Here is a 13,619-nt window from a genome sequence, read left to right on the forward strand (position 1 = left end):
GGAAAATTAAAGAGACCTTTTGAGAAAAGAGAACCACTTGTATGAATATCAAGAGCTCAGTTGGAAACCCAGTTCTAAGCAAAGAAGGGAAGGCAGAAAGGTGGAAGGAGTGTATAGAGGGTTTATACAAGGGTGATGTACTTGAGGACAATATTATGGAAATGGAAGAGGATGTAGATGAAGACGGAATGGGAGATAAGATACTGCATGAAGAGTTTGACAGAGCACTGAAAGACCTGAGACGAAACAAGGCCCCGGGAGTAGACAACATTCCATTAGAACTACTGACGGCCTTGGGAGACCCAGTCCTGACAAAACTCTACCATCTGGTGAATAGATGTATGAGACAGGTGAGATACCCTCAGACTTCAAGAAGAATATAATAATTCCAATCCCAAAGAAAGCAGGTGTTGACAGATGTGAAAATTACCAAACTATCAGTTTAATAAGTCACAGCTGCAAAATACTAACGCGAATTCTTTACAGACGAATGGAAAAACTGGTAGAAGCGGACCTTGGGGAAGATCAGTTTGGATTCCGTAGAAATGTTGGAACACGTGAGGCAATACTAATCTTACGACTTATCTTAGAAGAAATATTAAGAAAAGGCAAACCTACGTTTCTAGCATTTGTAGACTTAGAGAAAGCTTTTGACAATGTTAACTGGAATACTCTCTTTCAAATGATTGAAAGCAGGTTTTTCTTACCAAAGTAAAAAACAGCAACTAGCAACTATTAATAATGGTATCTCTCTCTTCTTTCCTCTTAATAACGTATATATGAGGCTGAAGAAGGCAAGGGAAGCTTCAGTCTCCAGAAAAAAATCTTGGCATACTGAACTTGCATCACAGACTGCAAAAAGACAGATGTATCAGTCAGAAGAAATCCTGAACAGAATGTACAAGTTTACTACCAGCAAGTGTAACCAGAGCCAATTCTCATGGAATCTAAAAAGTATTTCATCATTCACCTTGAAACTAACATGAGTAGCTCCTATCAGCTCCCCCTCACGCTCTCCACCAGAGCTCACATCCTATACACTCTTGTAAACAATTTGTTTATAATTCTTGTTCCAGACATTCTTTTCTTTCTGAATATTTATTTACTGCTTCATTCTTTATATCTGTATAATGGACATGCATTCTATTTTGTTACATGTGTCTACTTAACAAAAGTATATTTATCATAATCAATTGAAGTTTTATGAACTGAATATTGACTTTTACTCAAAGGTTGCCCACAATTGAGGACATGTGGTGAGACAAAGTATGGTTGCTGCCCAGATGAAGTATCTGCAGCAAAAGGTCCACACTGGGAAGGTTGTCCACCTTCACTTTGTGCAGAAACTTTGTTTGGATGTTGTCCTGACAATGTTAGCATAGCAGAAGGAAATGATTTTGAAGGTTGTCCTGATGAAGAACCACCCTGTGATTATAAAACATCTGAGTGAGTAGCATCTCATTTTTTGTGTAGCTGACATTATCAGTATTTTGTAATTTTATGTGCAATAACCGTTATGAAAATCCAAGTAGGTTAAGTTTATGAAATTTTAGCTAAGAAAATTAACTTTGGGTGTGTGGTAGTTCAACGGCATATGGTTTATTCTTGAACTAACTAAGTATAGCTTGGAAGTTTATAATAGAAACATAACTATTCATGCATGACGTTGGAAACATCCTCTCACATCAGCATTACAAGTTTCATATAAGTTGATTCTTAACCTTATATGTACGAGGGTAATCCCAAAAATAAGGTCTCCTATTTTTTATAAGTACATAGACCTGTTTATTTCTACAGTGGTTTACATCAGTTTACAGCTTGAACATTTAGCTATTTTTCGACATAATCACCATTTCTGTCGATGCATTTTTGTAGACGCTGTGGCAGTTTTTGTATGCCAATGTCATACCAGCTCGCTGCCATGCTATTCAGAAAGTTATGAACCTCTTCTTTCACCTCATTGTTTGAGCTGAATCGCTTTTCAGCCTAATGTTCTTTTAATTTAGGGAACAGGTGATAGTCCCTGGGTGCCAAGTCAGGACTATAGGGTGAGTGGGTGAAACTGTTGCAGGAGAGCAACAGTTTGCAGAGCGATGTGTGGGCGAGCGTTGTCATGGAGAATGTGTACACCCTTGCTCAACATTCCTCTTCTCCAGTTCTGAATTGCCCATTTGAGTTTTTTCAGAGTTTCAGAGTACCTGTCAGTGTTAATTGTGGTCCCAGTGGGCATAAAGTTGACCAACAATACCGCTTTCCGATCACAAAAAAACAGTTGTCATGACTTTACCAGCAGACTGTGTTTCAATTTCCACGGCTGATGCTGCATTCTGGCCTGAGATGCTGGAGTTGGCAGTCGTGTGTGGCTAAGGCATGCTTGCTTGTGTGTGTGTGTGTGTGTGTGTGTGTGTGTGTGTGTGTGTGTGTGTGTGTGTATGAGAGAGAGAGAGAGAGAGAGAGAGAGAGAGAATGTTGTGTGTGTGAGAATGTAGTATGTGTTCTCTCTCTGTACTGATGAAAGCTGTATGTGTCTTTTAATCATGCCTGTCTGCAACTTGATGTATCTTCTTTAAATTAAGGTGATAGACAGCTCTTTGAAGATTATCTTCATTTTCTTGAATTATTATTTGATAATCTATGTACAGTAGGGTATTAAAGCATTTCTCTCTGTTGATTTTTACACAGTAGCTGATATTTTGTTCCCGGACCCTGACTAGGTCATCCATGTACAAGGCGTGTTTTTTAAGTAAGGTCCATTTGAACATAAGTACACAACAAAAGGTTATTTCAAAAAAAAATAATTTATTTTCAGAAAGTACATACTTCACTCTATTTTTCAACATAGTTGTCAAGTTTGTTCAAACACATATCATACCCCTCAACCAATTTTGAAATACCCTCTTCATGAAAACTTGCTGCCTGCTCCGATAACCAAGAGCTCACTGCCGTTTTCACGTCGTCATCATCATTGTAACAATTGCCACTGAGGTGTTGTTTGAGGTGGAGGAACAGATGGTAATCGCTCTCTGCAAGATCAGGACTGTAGGGTGGGTAGTCTAAAACTTCCCAGCCAAAACTGTCCAATAAATCACGGGTCTGACGTGCAGTGTGAGGTCTTGCATTGTCATGGAGAAGGACAATTCCCTTTGTCAACATGCCACGTCTTTTGTTTTGAATCGCTCTGCGTAGCTTTCTCAGGGTTTGGCAGTATGCTTTTGCATTGATAGTGGTTCCTCGTTGCATGAAGTCGACCAACAAAACACTGTACCTATCCCGAAACACCGACACCATTGTTTTGTGATGGGACAGAGTCTGTTTGGCCTTCACCTTTACAGGCGAGTGTGTGTGTCTCCATTCCGTGCTCTGTTGCTTCGATTCAGGTGTGATATGTGAAACCCATGTTTCGCCTCCAGTTACGATCTGACTAAAGAAGCTGTCCTCTTCTTTGTGATAACAAGTCAAGAACTTCATTGCACACTCAGATCTTTGGTTTTTATGGTCCTCTGTTAGAAGTTTCAGTACCCAACGGGAGCACAGTTTCCTAAACTTAACATGTTCAGAAACAATGTTGTAAAGCACTGATCTCGACACATCAGGAAATTCATTTGTGAGACCTGTTATTGTGGAGCGCCTGTTCTCATGAATCCTTGCTTCAACTGCAGCCACCAGTCCTCATCATGGATGTTGTCACGGCCATCTTTGAATTCTTATACCCACTTACACACTTTTTGCTTTCACTCATAACAGTATCACCGTACACTTTGCAAATCTGTCAATGAATTTCTGCAGCAGACAGGTTCCTTGCTGATAAAAACCATATCACTGAATGAACCTCACACGCGGCAGGTCAGTTGATAGTCTTAAATGTTTTGAAAACACAGAACAAAACCGTACAGATTAGCTACAGAGCTGAAACTGAGCACCGTTGTTCCCAAGGCATGCCGGTGCACAAGGCATGCACTCGTTGTGGTATGCACACGAACTACTAGTGTCTACAACAAAATGGAACTTACTTAAAAAACACACCTTATGGGTATTGAAAAGAGTTGGAAACAGGTCACATCCTTGTCCAGCTCTGTGTGTTGTTGTCAATTGTTTGGACATATTCTCTTCATCTTCGATTGTAGTTTTTGTTTCTCTGCAAAGAGATTAAACAGAGTTAATTAGATGTGCTGAGAAGCCTCTTTCTCCCATAAACTGCCACAGTAGCTGTCTATTGACTTTGTTAAAAATGTTACCATAATGTATGTGCATGTGTAAGATAAATTCTTTTTTTTCTCTGTCAGTATTTTTTATACTACAAATGCCGTCTGTGAATAGTTGTCCTTTTTTCATTCAGTCACTCATTCATTGTGTCCTGTAGATCCACAATTCTTTTGAAGCTGATGCAGTTCCAATTATTTGTATTATTGGTATGCTTTCTTTGTATTTTTTGTCTAGTATGTGTATACACTCTTATTCTTAATGTGTGTTTTCTATAACAGTGTTCCGCACACAGTCATAGTGCATGCAGCCAGTACAGCGTAGGTGTGTGTGTTTGTGTGTGTGTGTGTGTGTGTGTGTGTGTGTGTGTGTGTGTGTGTGTGTGTTTTTGTGTGTGTGTGTGTGTTTATCCAAAAGTTAGAAAAGTTTTCATTTTTCCTCATCATGTGGCTGTTTACAACTCAATACTTCTACTATTCAATGAGTTGTTACCTTCACTCCTAAATTCTTTACATTCTGCCATAACTTCTCTTACTGTATTTAGGTCTTGACTTTGCCAATTATAGACAGCTGATAGTGGTCTGTGAAAAGTTATATAAATGCTTTGTTTGATGTAGTAGATAAAAACAGCAGCTGAGTAGTAGAAGAGAGAGAACAGTGACTTTTTCAAACGATTTGTTTTTCCCTAAGTATACATATACAAATGTAAAGCAATCTACAAGTAATTTAGTTGTTAGTATACGTTACAGAAGTAATCTACCGATAATGACTCATTGCACATCCCTGATGGTTCTCCTTTGTGATGGGACTTACAGAAAATGGGTGAATTAATGAGTGATCAAACACTTTGATCCATTAACTAATTACAAAAGGGAGGGGTGTGGGGGTACAGTCAAGTTGGCCTCACAGTTTAGCACTTTGGTTGAAATATCATCATAATCAGAACATGATTACAAATGCTTTTCATTCATGTAATGAATTTTGTGATCTAGTTAACAGTTAATTTAGCAAAACACATGTCCGCTGGTGGAGTGTGCAATGCCCTTCTAAGTAAATCAAATCAAACTGCGTTTCATGGTCCAATTGTTTTTCCTCCCTTTGTTTTCTGCTACTCTTAGGAAGAATAACTACAAGTGTTTTAACTGTAGTGTCACCGCCAGACACCACACTTGCTAGGTGGTAGCTTTTAAATCGGCCGCGGTCCGCTAGTATACGACGGACCCGCGTGTCGCCACTGTCAGTGATCGCAGACCGAGCGCCACCACACGGCAGGTCTCGAGAGACTTACTAGCACTCGCCCCAGTTGTACGGATGACTTAGCTAGCGATGCAACACAGACGAAGCCTCGTTTATTTGCAGAGAAGATAGTTAGAATAGCCTTCAGCTAAGTCAATGGCTACGACCTAGCAAGGCGCCATAGCAATTGATAGTTATCGTATGAAGCATGTCTCATCAAGAACGATGTATACAAATGATGGATTAAAGTCAAGCATTCCAGAAGCTACGTACTTTTCTTTATAGCATTCATTACGTATCCTGTTTCAGACCTCACGCCATCCTGCGTGAGCTTATAGTGTGCATTTCGACCTTCTCTAGCAATATAACATTAACCATTTTTAATATCACATTCCAAGTAAGAAATAGACCCAGAGAAAATTTTTTTCTTAAAAATTCAGATCATCTACAGTTCCCCCTGCACAATCATTAGTGATTCATATCATAGGATATTGATACAAGAAGATCTTGTGGTTGCTCCTTAATGGACTGTTCTTCATAGCAATTAATGCATATATAAGAGAAGTAGAAGAAAGAAGTGCTTATAGCATTCCATCCTCACCATTATTGCTGGTAGCTTACTCTCTCAGATCAGAAGAGAGGGCCGTGCTTGTAAAGCAAATTAGAAGTCTATGGGTAATAGTAGCTGTTTTTGGCTTCTATATAAATTTGTGGTATGTGACTCCCCAGCATGAAAACAAAACTTTTGCTGATTGTGTGAAAAGCTTTGTTGGCTCACAATGAAAAATTAATATTTCTTCTAGATTATTCCTCTTTCTATTGTGAAATTATTTCTATTATTTTATAATTTTTTTGTTTTAAGGTTTGGTTGCTGTCCTGATGGGATTACAAAGGCCTTGGGACCAAACAATGCTGGCTGCTTTGAATGTGAAGGTTCTGGTGAATGCACATGTGCAGATACAAAATTTGGTTGCTGTCCTGATGGTGTTAGGGCTGCAACTGGGCCTAATAATACTGGCTGCTATGATGATGATTTTGAAGGTATGACTCAGGCATATTGACACTAAGTAATTGTGTACCCAATTTGCTTGTGGCATTCTCTGAATATTTCAGTTCCTCACTGTTTGTATTGTATCATTTACTTATCACAAAACTGTCATAGTAATTTTGTGTACTAGCCATTGAAGTACATCAAATTTACAATAAATCCCCAGATTTTGCGTAGGTTGATGGGAATTTTTGGAATATATATCTCATCATTATTATCCATTCCTGTCATAATTTTGTCTCTCTTCCATGTCTGTATCCACAGCATGATACCGCTATTGGGGTTCTGTCTTGTGTTTGATTCCAAACATGTTTTCTGTATCAGATTCATCCACTTACATTTCATTTCCAATGTTGTATACATATTTCATGTGATGTGTTACCATACAGTCTATTGTAAGCAGTATTTGATTTTTCTCTGCTGACTCAGTAAGCCTTGTGTAGAGTGACAGCATAGCTGAACTAAATGTTCCTTGAAACTTCCTGGTAGATTAAAACTGTGTGCCGGACTGAGACTCGAACTCGGGACCTTTGCCTTTCGCGGGCAAGTGCTCTACCGACTGAGCTACCCAAGCACTACTCACGCCCCATCCTCAGAGCTTTACTTCTGCCAGTACCTCATCTCCTACCTTCTAAACTTTACAGAAGCTCTCCTGCGAACCTTGCAGAACTAGCACTCCTGAAAGAAAGGATATTGTGGAGACATGGCTTAGCCACAGCCTGGGGGATGTTTCTAGAATGAAATTTTCACTCTGCAATGGAGTGTGCGCTGATATGAAGCTTCCTGGTAGATTAAAACTGTGTGCCGGACCGAGACTCGAACTCGGGACCTTTGCCTTTCGCGGGCAAGTGCTCTACTGACTGAGCTACCCAAACACGACTCACGCCCCATCCTCACAGCTTTACTTCTGCCAGTACCTCGTCTCCTACCTTCCTAACTTTACAGAAGCCCTCCTGCGAACCTTGCAGAACTAGCACTCCTGAAAGAAAGGATATTGTGGAGACATGGCTTAGCCACAGCCTGGGGGATGTTTCTAGAATGAAATTTTCACTCTGCAATGGAGTGTGCACTGATATGAAACTTCCTGGCAGTTCAAAACTGTGTGCCGTCCGAGACTCAAACTCGAGACATTTGTCTTTCACAGGCAAGTACTATCCTGGTGAAAGTAAGGCTGTGAGGATGGGTCATGAGTCATGCTTAGGTAGCTGAATCAGTAGAGCACTGTGAAAGGCAAAGGTCCTGAGATTGAGTCTTGGTCCAGCACACAGTTTTAATCTCCCAGGAAGTTTCTTATCAGTGGACACTCCACTGAAGAGTGAAAATTTCATTCTGAATATATTTCCTGTTCTCAAATATCTTGATTTGCAGTTATCTCAGTCTCTCTCTCTCTCTCTCTCTCTCTCTCTCTCTCTCTCTCTCTCTCTCTCTCTAATCTATTACTTCTGAAAATCAGACTGATGTGTGTGTGTGTGTGTGTGTGTGTGAGTGTGTGTGTGTGTGTGTGTGTGTAAAAACAAATGTACCAAGATACTTTTATAATAGGAGCCTGTTTATCTTGATTTAGTTGTAACACAGTTCTCTCTTTTGACAGCAACATTTTTTTCCCTCTTGTCTAGGGTCTGGTGTTACAACACCATTGTTGAACGCAACAGAGGCTGAGGCTGAGCTTGACTGCACTGCTTCTGAGCACGGATGTTGTCCAGATGGTTACCTACCAGCTACAGGTCCTTACTTTGAGGGATGTGGTGTTATTAACTCAGAAAATTGCACTGCATCATACTTTGGATGTTGCCCCGATCAAATAAACCCAGGTACTACAGTTTTAAGGTTATAGGTGAACTTCCTCTCAGTCTTATAATTTTTCTGCACTGTTGTGTGCATAGTATATTTTATTTCAGCACAATATGTGACAAATGCTTGATTTAAATTACAAGTTGCTATGAGTGACAGAGTGCAATATCAGGATTAAGAAACAGCAGTTGATAATACTTATTTATTTGAGCCTGATCAAAACATGGAATATTATTTATTGTAGTGTGTAAGGCTTTTTCCAGTGTGACAGATGTTGATGAGATTTTCAGATATTATATCGAGTAATGTCGCTGAAACTCTGTAATATTATTATGGAGAAACTGTTTATCATCTTCAGCTGATGGTGTTAACAGTTTATGGAAGAAATCATCAAAGCACTAACTGTCATGGTAAAAATGTGATGCAGTCCTTAGAAATGAGCATTCTTTTGAAAGCAAAGTAAACAGATTGTGTGGTGAGATGCCAAATTAAAGATTAAATACTGTTGCTGGGTACCTGTGCAGTATATATTTCACAACAGAACAAACCTTTTAGGAGTCGCCATCAACAGACAATATTATTAATTGAAGGTGCAGTTAAAATATTTCAGAGATTTAGTAACACCTGCAATACAGTCCCTGGGAATCTCAGAATTAAAATAAATGAAAGAATGTACTTAAATATATTGTTCCTTGCTGATGATCAAGTTATTATTGAAGAAACTGAGGACAAACTTCAGGGATCTCTGTATTTTATCGTTGTAAGACCTGCTCAGGACATAACATGAAAATATCTGCAGAAAAGACCAAGACTATGAATTTTAGAAGCAAATGTTTAGTCAATGGAAACAACCTTAGATAATAGACCTATTGAACTAATGTCTCACTTTCAGTACCTTGGCTGATAGCTTGCATAATTGATACTGATATTGATCACAAGCTAAGTAGGTATAAAGCCTTATGTGGAACAACAAGAAAAACTATGAAATTTTATAAAGTGAGTGTTGTCTAAGTTTTGCTGTGTGGCTCAGTGCAAGGGTGATGAGTCCTAAATAACTGAGTAAGATACAGGGATCAGAAATTATATTGATGAAATTTGTGAAATGCTGTTTGAGGCTGAACAGATTTAAAGATGGCAATGCACAGAGAGAACTGAATATTTTTAAAACATAAAACAGAATCAATGAAAATAAATAAAGATGGCTGTCACATGTAAACATAATGCTAGAAGGAAGAATACTAAAATACATTTTATCATACAGATCAAATGGTTGAAGAGACATGGACGACCAAGGAATGTTGGCAAATAACATTCTACAAGACCAGAACAGACGAATTGCTTACTGCTTGAAAAAAAGATTATATGTGTAAATGATGTATCAGACAAGTGACTGCACACTTTGATCTACCTTCTTAAAGAAACTGAAACAATGAAATTATCTGTTAAGGTAATAATTATTGAATAATTCGTAATTTATCACTATGTAGGGAAGAAGAAACATGCTCACTTAGAGCAGATGGTTAAACAGAAGTAATTGGTATAGGTCTTACAATTACTGAAGTGAAAAGGACATTGTATATCTAGCTTTCAAAACAGTTGCCATCCCAATAGAAACAGAGTCATGTGAGAAGGAGGAAAGAGAAAGTGAAATATATTAGACACTGAATGGAAGCAACTTATGAAAATGTTCTTCAGAGGCTGCTACCAGTAACACATTTTTGTTGGCTTAAATTATTCAACCCTAGATTAGTGCATGAGTGACATGTGTCTCCTAACAATATTTTTCACAAATTTACAACACTGTTTGTTGATTTTCAGATTGCACTTTTCAGTAGCTGAATGTTTATTGTTGATGTTTTTAGTGGTAGCAGTAGCACTCTTCTGTATCACATCTGGAGTTTTAAAAAATAAATACTCTCTGTATTAACATGTTTTGATGACATGTTTTAACTGTCCTTTGCAAGTTTATGAATAGTAGTTATAAAGATCCAAGGAGCCATAGCAATGAATGTAACTGAATACATGACAAGAACACAGCCAATTCATATGAACAAAATGAATGATTATTTTTTTCTTAACCATGTGAACATCATAGTAGCAAACAAAGTAAACATTCCTTCATAGTAGTTTATCTTTCTCTTTCTACTTAGGATGGCCACAGCATGTGCCAAGATTGTAAAAAACAACTTTAAGATCTCTTTAACATCTGTGTACTTTCGTTAAAAGATTTTGTATTGCCATTGTAACTTTGAGATGAGGTCTCAAAATATGTTGCTTCATTAAATAATTTAAGCAAATCAAAAAAAATTTATGACTAGTAGTGTCCTCTGAAAATAACATTTCATATTACGGGAACAGTCATGGTCAAAGAAACTTACTCCATCTGTTACAATGAATACAATCAATTTTTGACAAAACAATTTAATTGGATAGATAAAAAATCTACTCCACAGGCGGCTGCAGGACACACACATAAAAGAAAGTTATAACTAGGAAGCTTTCGGAGCCTGTAGCTCCTTCTTCAGGCAGAAGGATTGAAGGAGAAGGAAAAGGGGTGAAGAAAAAGGACTGGAGAGGTCTAGGAAAAGGGGTAGATTTTGGGAAAGGCACCCAGGACCATTGGTCAGGGGAGACTTAATGGACAGTATGAAAATGAAGACTAAACAATCAATCTTTCCTTCTCACCCTGTCTGGTCAGATAATTAAATGGTCCATTGAACATGATACTTATTCGTAATTTTCACTTGTAAATGGCTAAGTAATTCTTTATACAGAAGCTTGAGGTTGAGATTTAAAACCAGTTTTAATAGCTTCCTTTACCAATTTCCAGTTCTTCATTATACCACAGTACCATTTAAATCCAACTTAAATTTTGTGAATATTATATTGATTTGGCCCTGGAGGACATTGTCATGAAACCCTGTTCACTATTGTAGCTTTAGGACCAGACTACATTGGGTGTCGAATGCCATGTGAAAGTGAAAAGTATGGTTGCTGCAGAGATGGTATAACACCAGCTCATGGACCAAATGAGGAAGGTTGTTGCCTGAATTCAGAATTTGGCTGCTGTCCAGACAATGTATTGCCGGCACAAGGTCCAAACCTGGAAGGTAAGTGACTATTTAGCTTTTTCATGAAAATTCCAAAAATTAGTCAAAGAAGAAATCACATCAGGCCTCAAGCACAGGTTAATAGTTACTGCTTTCATGACTAGTGATAAGACAGATGGGCAACAACTGAGACTTTCCAGCTGTCTTGTTCAAAGTAATTATTGCTCACATCATGAAGAACTAACTATTACTATCAACACATAAAATACTACCAGAAAGTTAGTGTGGCTTCATTCCATTAACGGACACTACAGACATGATCATCAAAGCCCATCAGTCTGAAGAAAAATCCAAGGAACAGGATAAGCCACTTTGTATGGCATCTGTGGATCTGGCTAACACTCTGATGTGGTACAAGTTCTCATTTGATTTTCATCTCAACATCTGTTCCATATTAAAGATTTCATATAGTGATTCAGTGTCTGCTGTCATTAATAGATAAACAAGACAACGATATCATTGCTGCTATAATCACTCTTGTAAACGAACTCAGTGTCATAATACAATGTCTGATGGTAATGTATACATTTGAAATATTTTTGTTTATTTGCATAAATTGTGTCATTGACATGAATATGTATACAGTAGACTCCTGACTCTCCAGCTCATGACTATCTGGCCTACTTAATCTAGCCTGCTTAATTAATATCACAATAATACTTCTCCATGATAAAACAAGTGTTAATTTATTGAGCGTATTGTACTTTCACAAAGCTTTAGCAAGCAGGTGCTGGCTACAATGCCATGTGGCCTTTCAAAATGTTTTATGTGTCTTTTGTGCTTTTAACACATCTGGAGTCACAATTGTAAGGAACATACTGTATTGTTAATACTGAATAAATTACTGGAACCAGTACTTAGAAGCCTTCTTCCAGTACTTATAAACAACAATGAAAACAAGTAGTGAGCAGCTCTGTGTTCTTTGTTTCTTCAGCTGCATATCAGCCATGTAAAATACATGTGTTGTTAAATTGTTGTTTTGTGCAGTCCTTTTTTTAATTAGAGTGTCCAAAATGGGTGATAAATGAAAAAACCTTGTAGAGACTATGGATCAGAAACTGTGTGCTGTAGTGCAACTGGATTCTGAGTACCAGCCAGAACTATTGCTTTGGAATTTGGGATAGGAAAAAGTACTGTTGAAGACAGGAAGAAAATTCAAGCAGAAATTGAAAAGTGGTGTGCTTCCCAAGTTACAGGAAGTGGAATAAAAATAAGGAAGACTGTGTTGAATGGTAATCATAAAGAAGCTGAAGAATCTTTTTGTGGCATGAACATTAAAGAGGAAAAAGTTTGCCCATTACTGGGCTGAGACTTCAGCAAAAAGCCTAGCAATTGCAGCAGCAAATAAAATGAGAAGATTCAGAATTTACTGCCAGTGATGGATGGGTAGTTGGATTGGAGAAAAAAGCAATTGGGTATTCACCAGATTACCATTAGTGGACAGACATTATCTGCTGACAAAGAGGCTGTGGCATTGTTTAAAGATTATCTTTCAAAGTTAATTGATGGGGATGGAATTTCTGGTGAACTGTTGTACAACTGCGATGAGAGTGGTTTAAATTACAAGATGCTCCCTATGAAAATGTTTGCTTCAAAACAATACACTGTGGCACCCAGATACAAGATAAATAAGAATGAGATACCATATTGGCTTGTAGTAATGTGACTGGCAACCTCAAACTTAGGCTTACATTAATAGGGAAATCAATTAAACATAGAGCTTTTAAAAAATCCTGAAAAATCTGGAATCACTGCCCTTACATTACACTCATCAAAAGAAAGCTATATGAATTCAGAAATCTGTAGAACCTGGTACCAAAATGAATTCATGCCAACTGCAGAGAAATATTTGGATACAATAATTTACTGAGGAAAGCTCTGCTGCTTCTTGATGATGCACCTTCTCATCCTGCCAGCTATGAACCCACAGGTGGAGATATCAAAGCATTATTTTTCCACTTAGGGCAAATTGTATAAAGCACTTAGCCTTAGATTAAGACAGAAAATGACCTTAGATCAAACTTAACTTGGAAATCTGCATTGTATAAACATTAATCCTAGATCATGTCACCGTGAAATGGGATCATATTTGACTGGTGAAAATTCACAGTTCAAAGTCAGATTCAGCTCTAATTGTTGGTTTGTAGTGTAGTGGCACTATGATTCATTGCTTTTGTTTTTAGCAGATACCAATTGAAATAATAAAAATGTTGTTATTAACACAAAAAATGGCA

At 37.9% G+C, this 13,619-nt stretch overlaps 1 protein-coding gene across 3 annotated transcripts in view; it reads left to right on the forward strand.

The window, feature by feature from the left end:
• The window catches only part of LOC124796273 (papilin), a 259,683-nt gene that overhangs the window by 78,617 nt on the left and 167,447 nt on the right, over window positions 1–13,619 (forward strand). For all 3 annotated transcript variants that reach the window (XM_047260389.1, XM_047260387.1, XM_047260386.1), the window contains exons 15-18: window positions 1,233–1,446; window positions 6,299–6,477; window positions 8,101–8,295; window positions 11,212–11,385. In XM_047260389.1, the coding sequence (XP_047116345.1) occupies window positions 1,233–1,446; window positions 6,299–6,477; window positions 8,101–8,295; window positions 11,212–11,385 (762 nt within the window). The remainder of the gene's footprint in view (window positions 1–1,232; window positions 1,447–6,298; window positions 6,478–8,100; window positions 8,296–11,211; window positions 11,386–13,619) is intronic.

Source organism: Schistocerca piceifrons, chromosome 4 (genome assembly GCF_021461385.2).
Source record: "Schistocerca piceifrons isolate TAMUIC-IGC-003096 chromosome 4, iqSchPice1.1, whole genome shotgun sequence".
NCBI classification, from domain to species: domain Eukaryota; kingdom Metazoa; phylum Arthropoda; class Insecta; order Orthoptera; family Acrididae; genus Schistocerca; species Schistocerca piceifrons.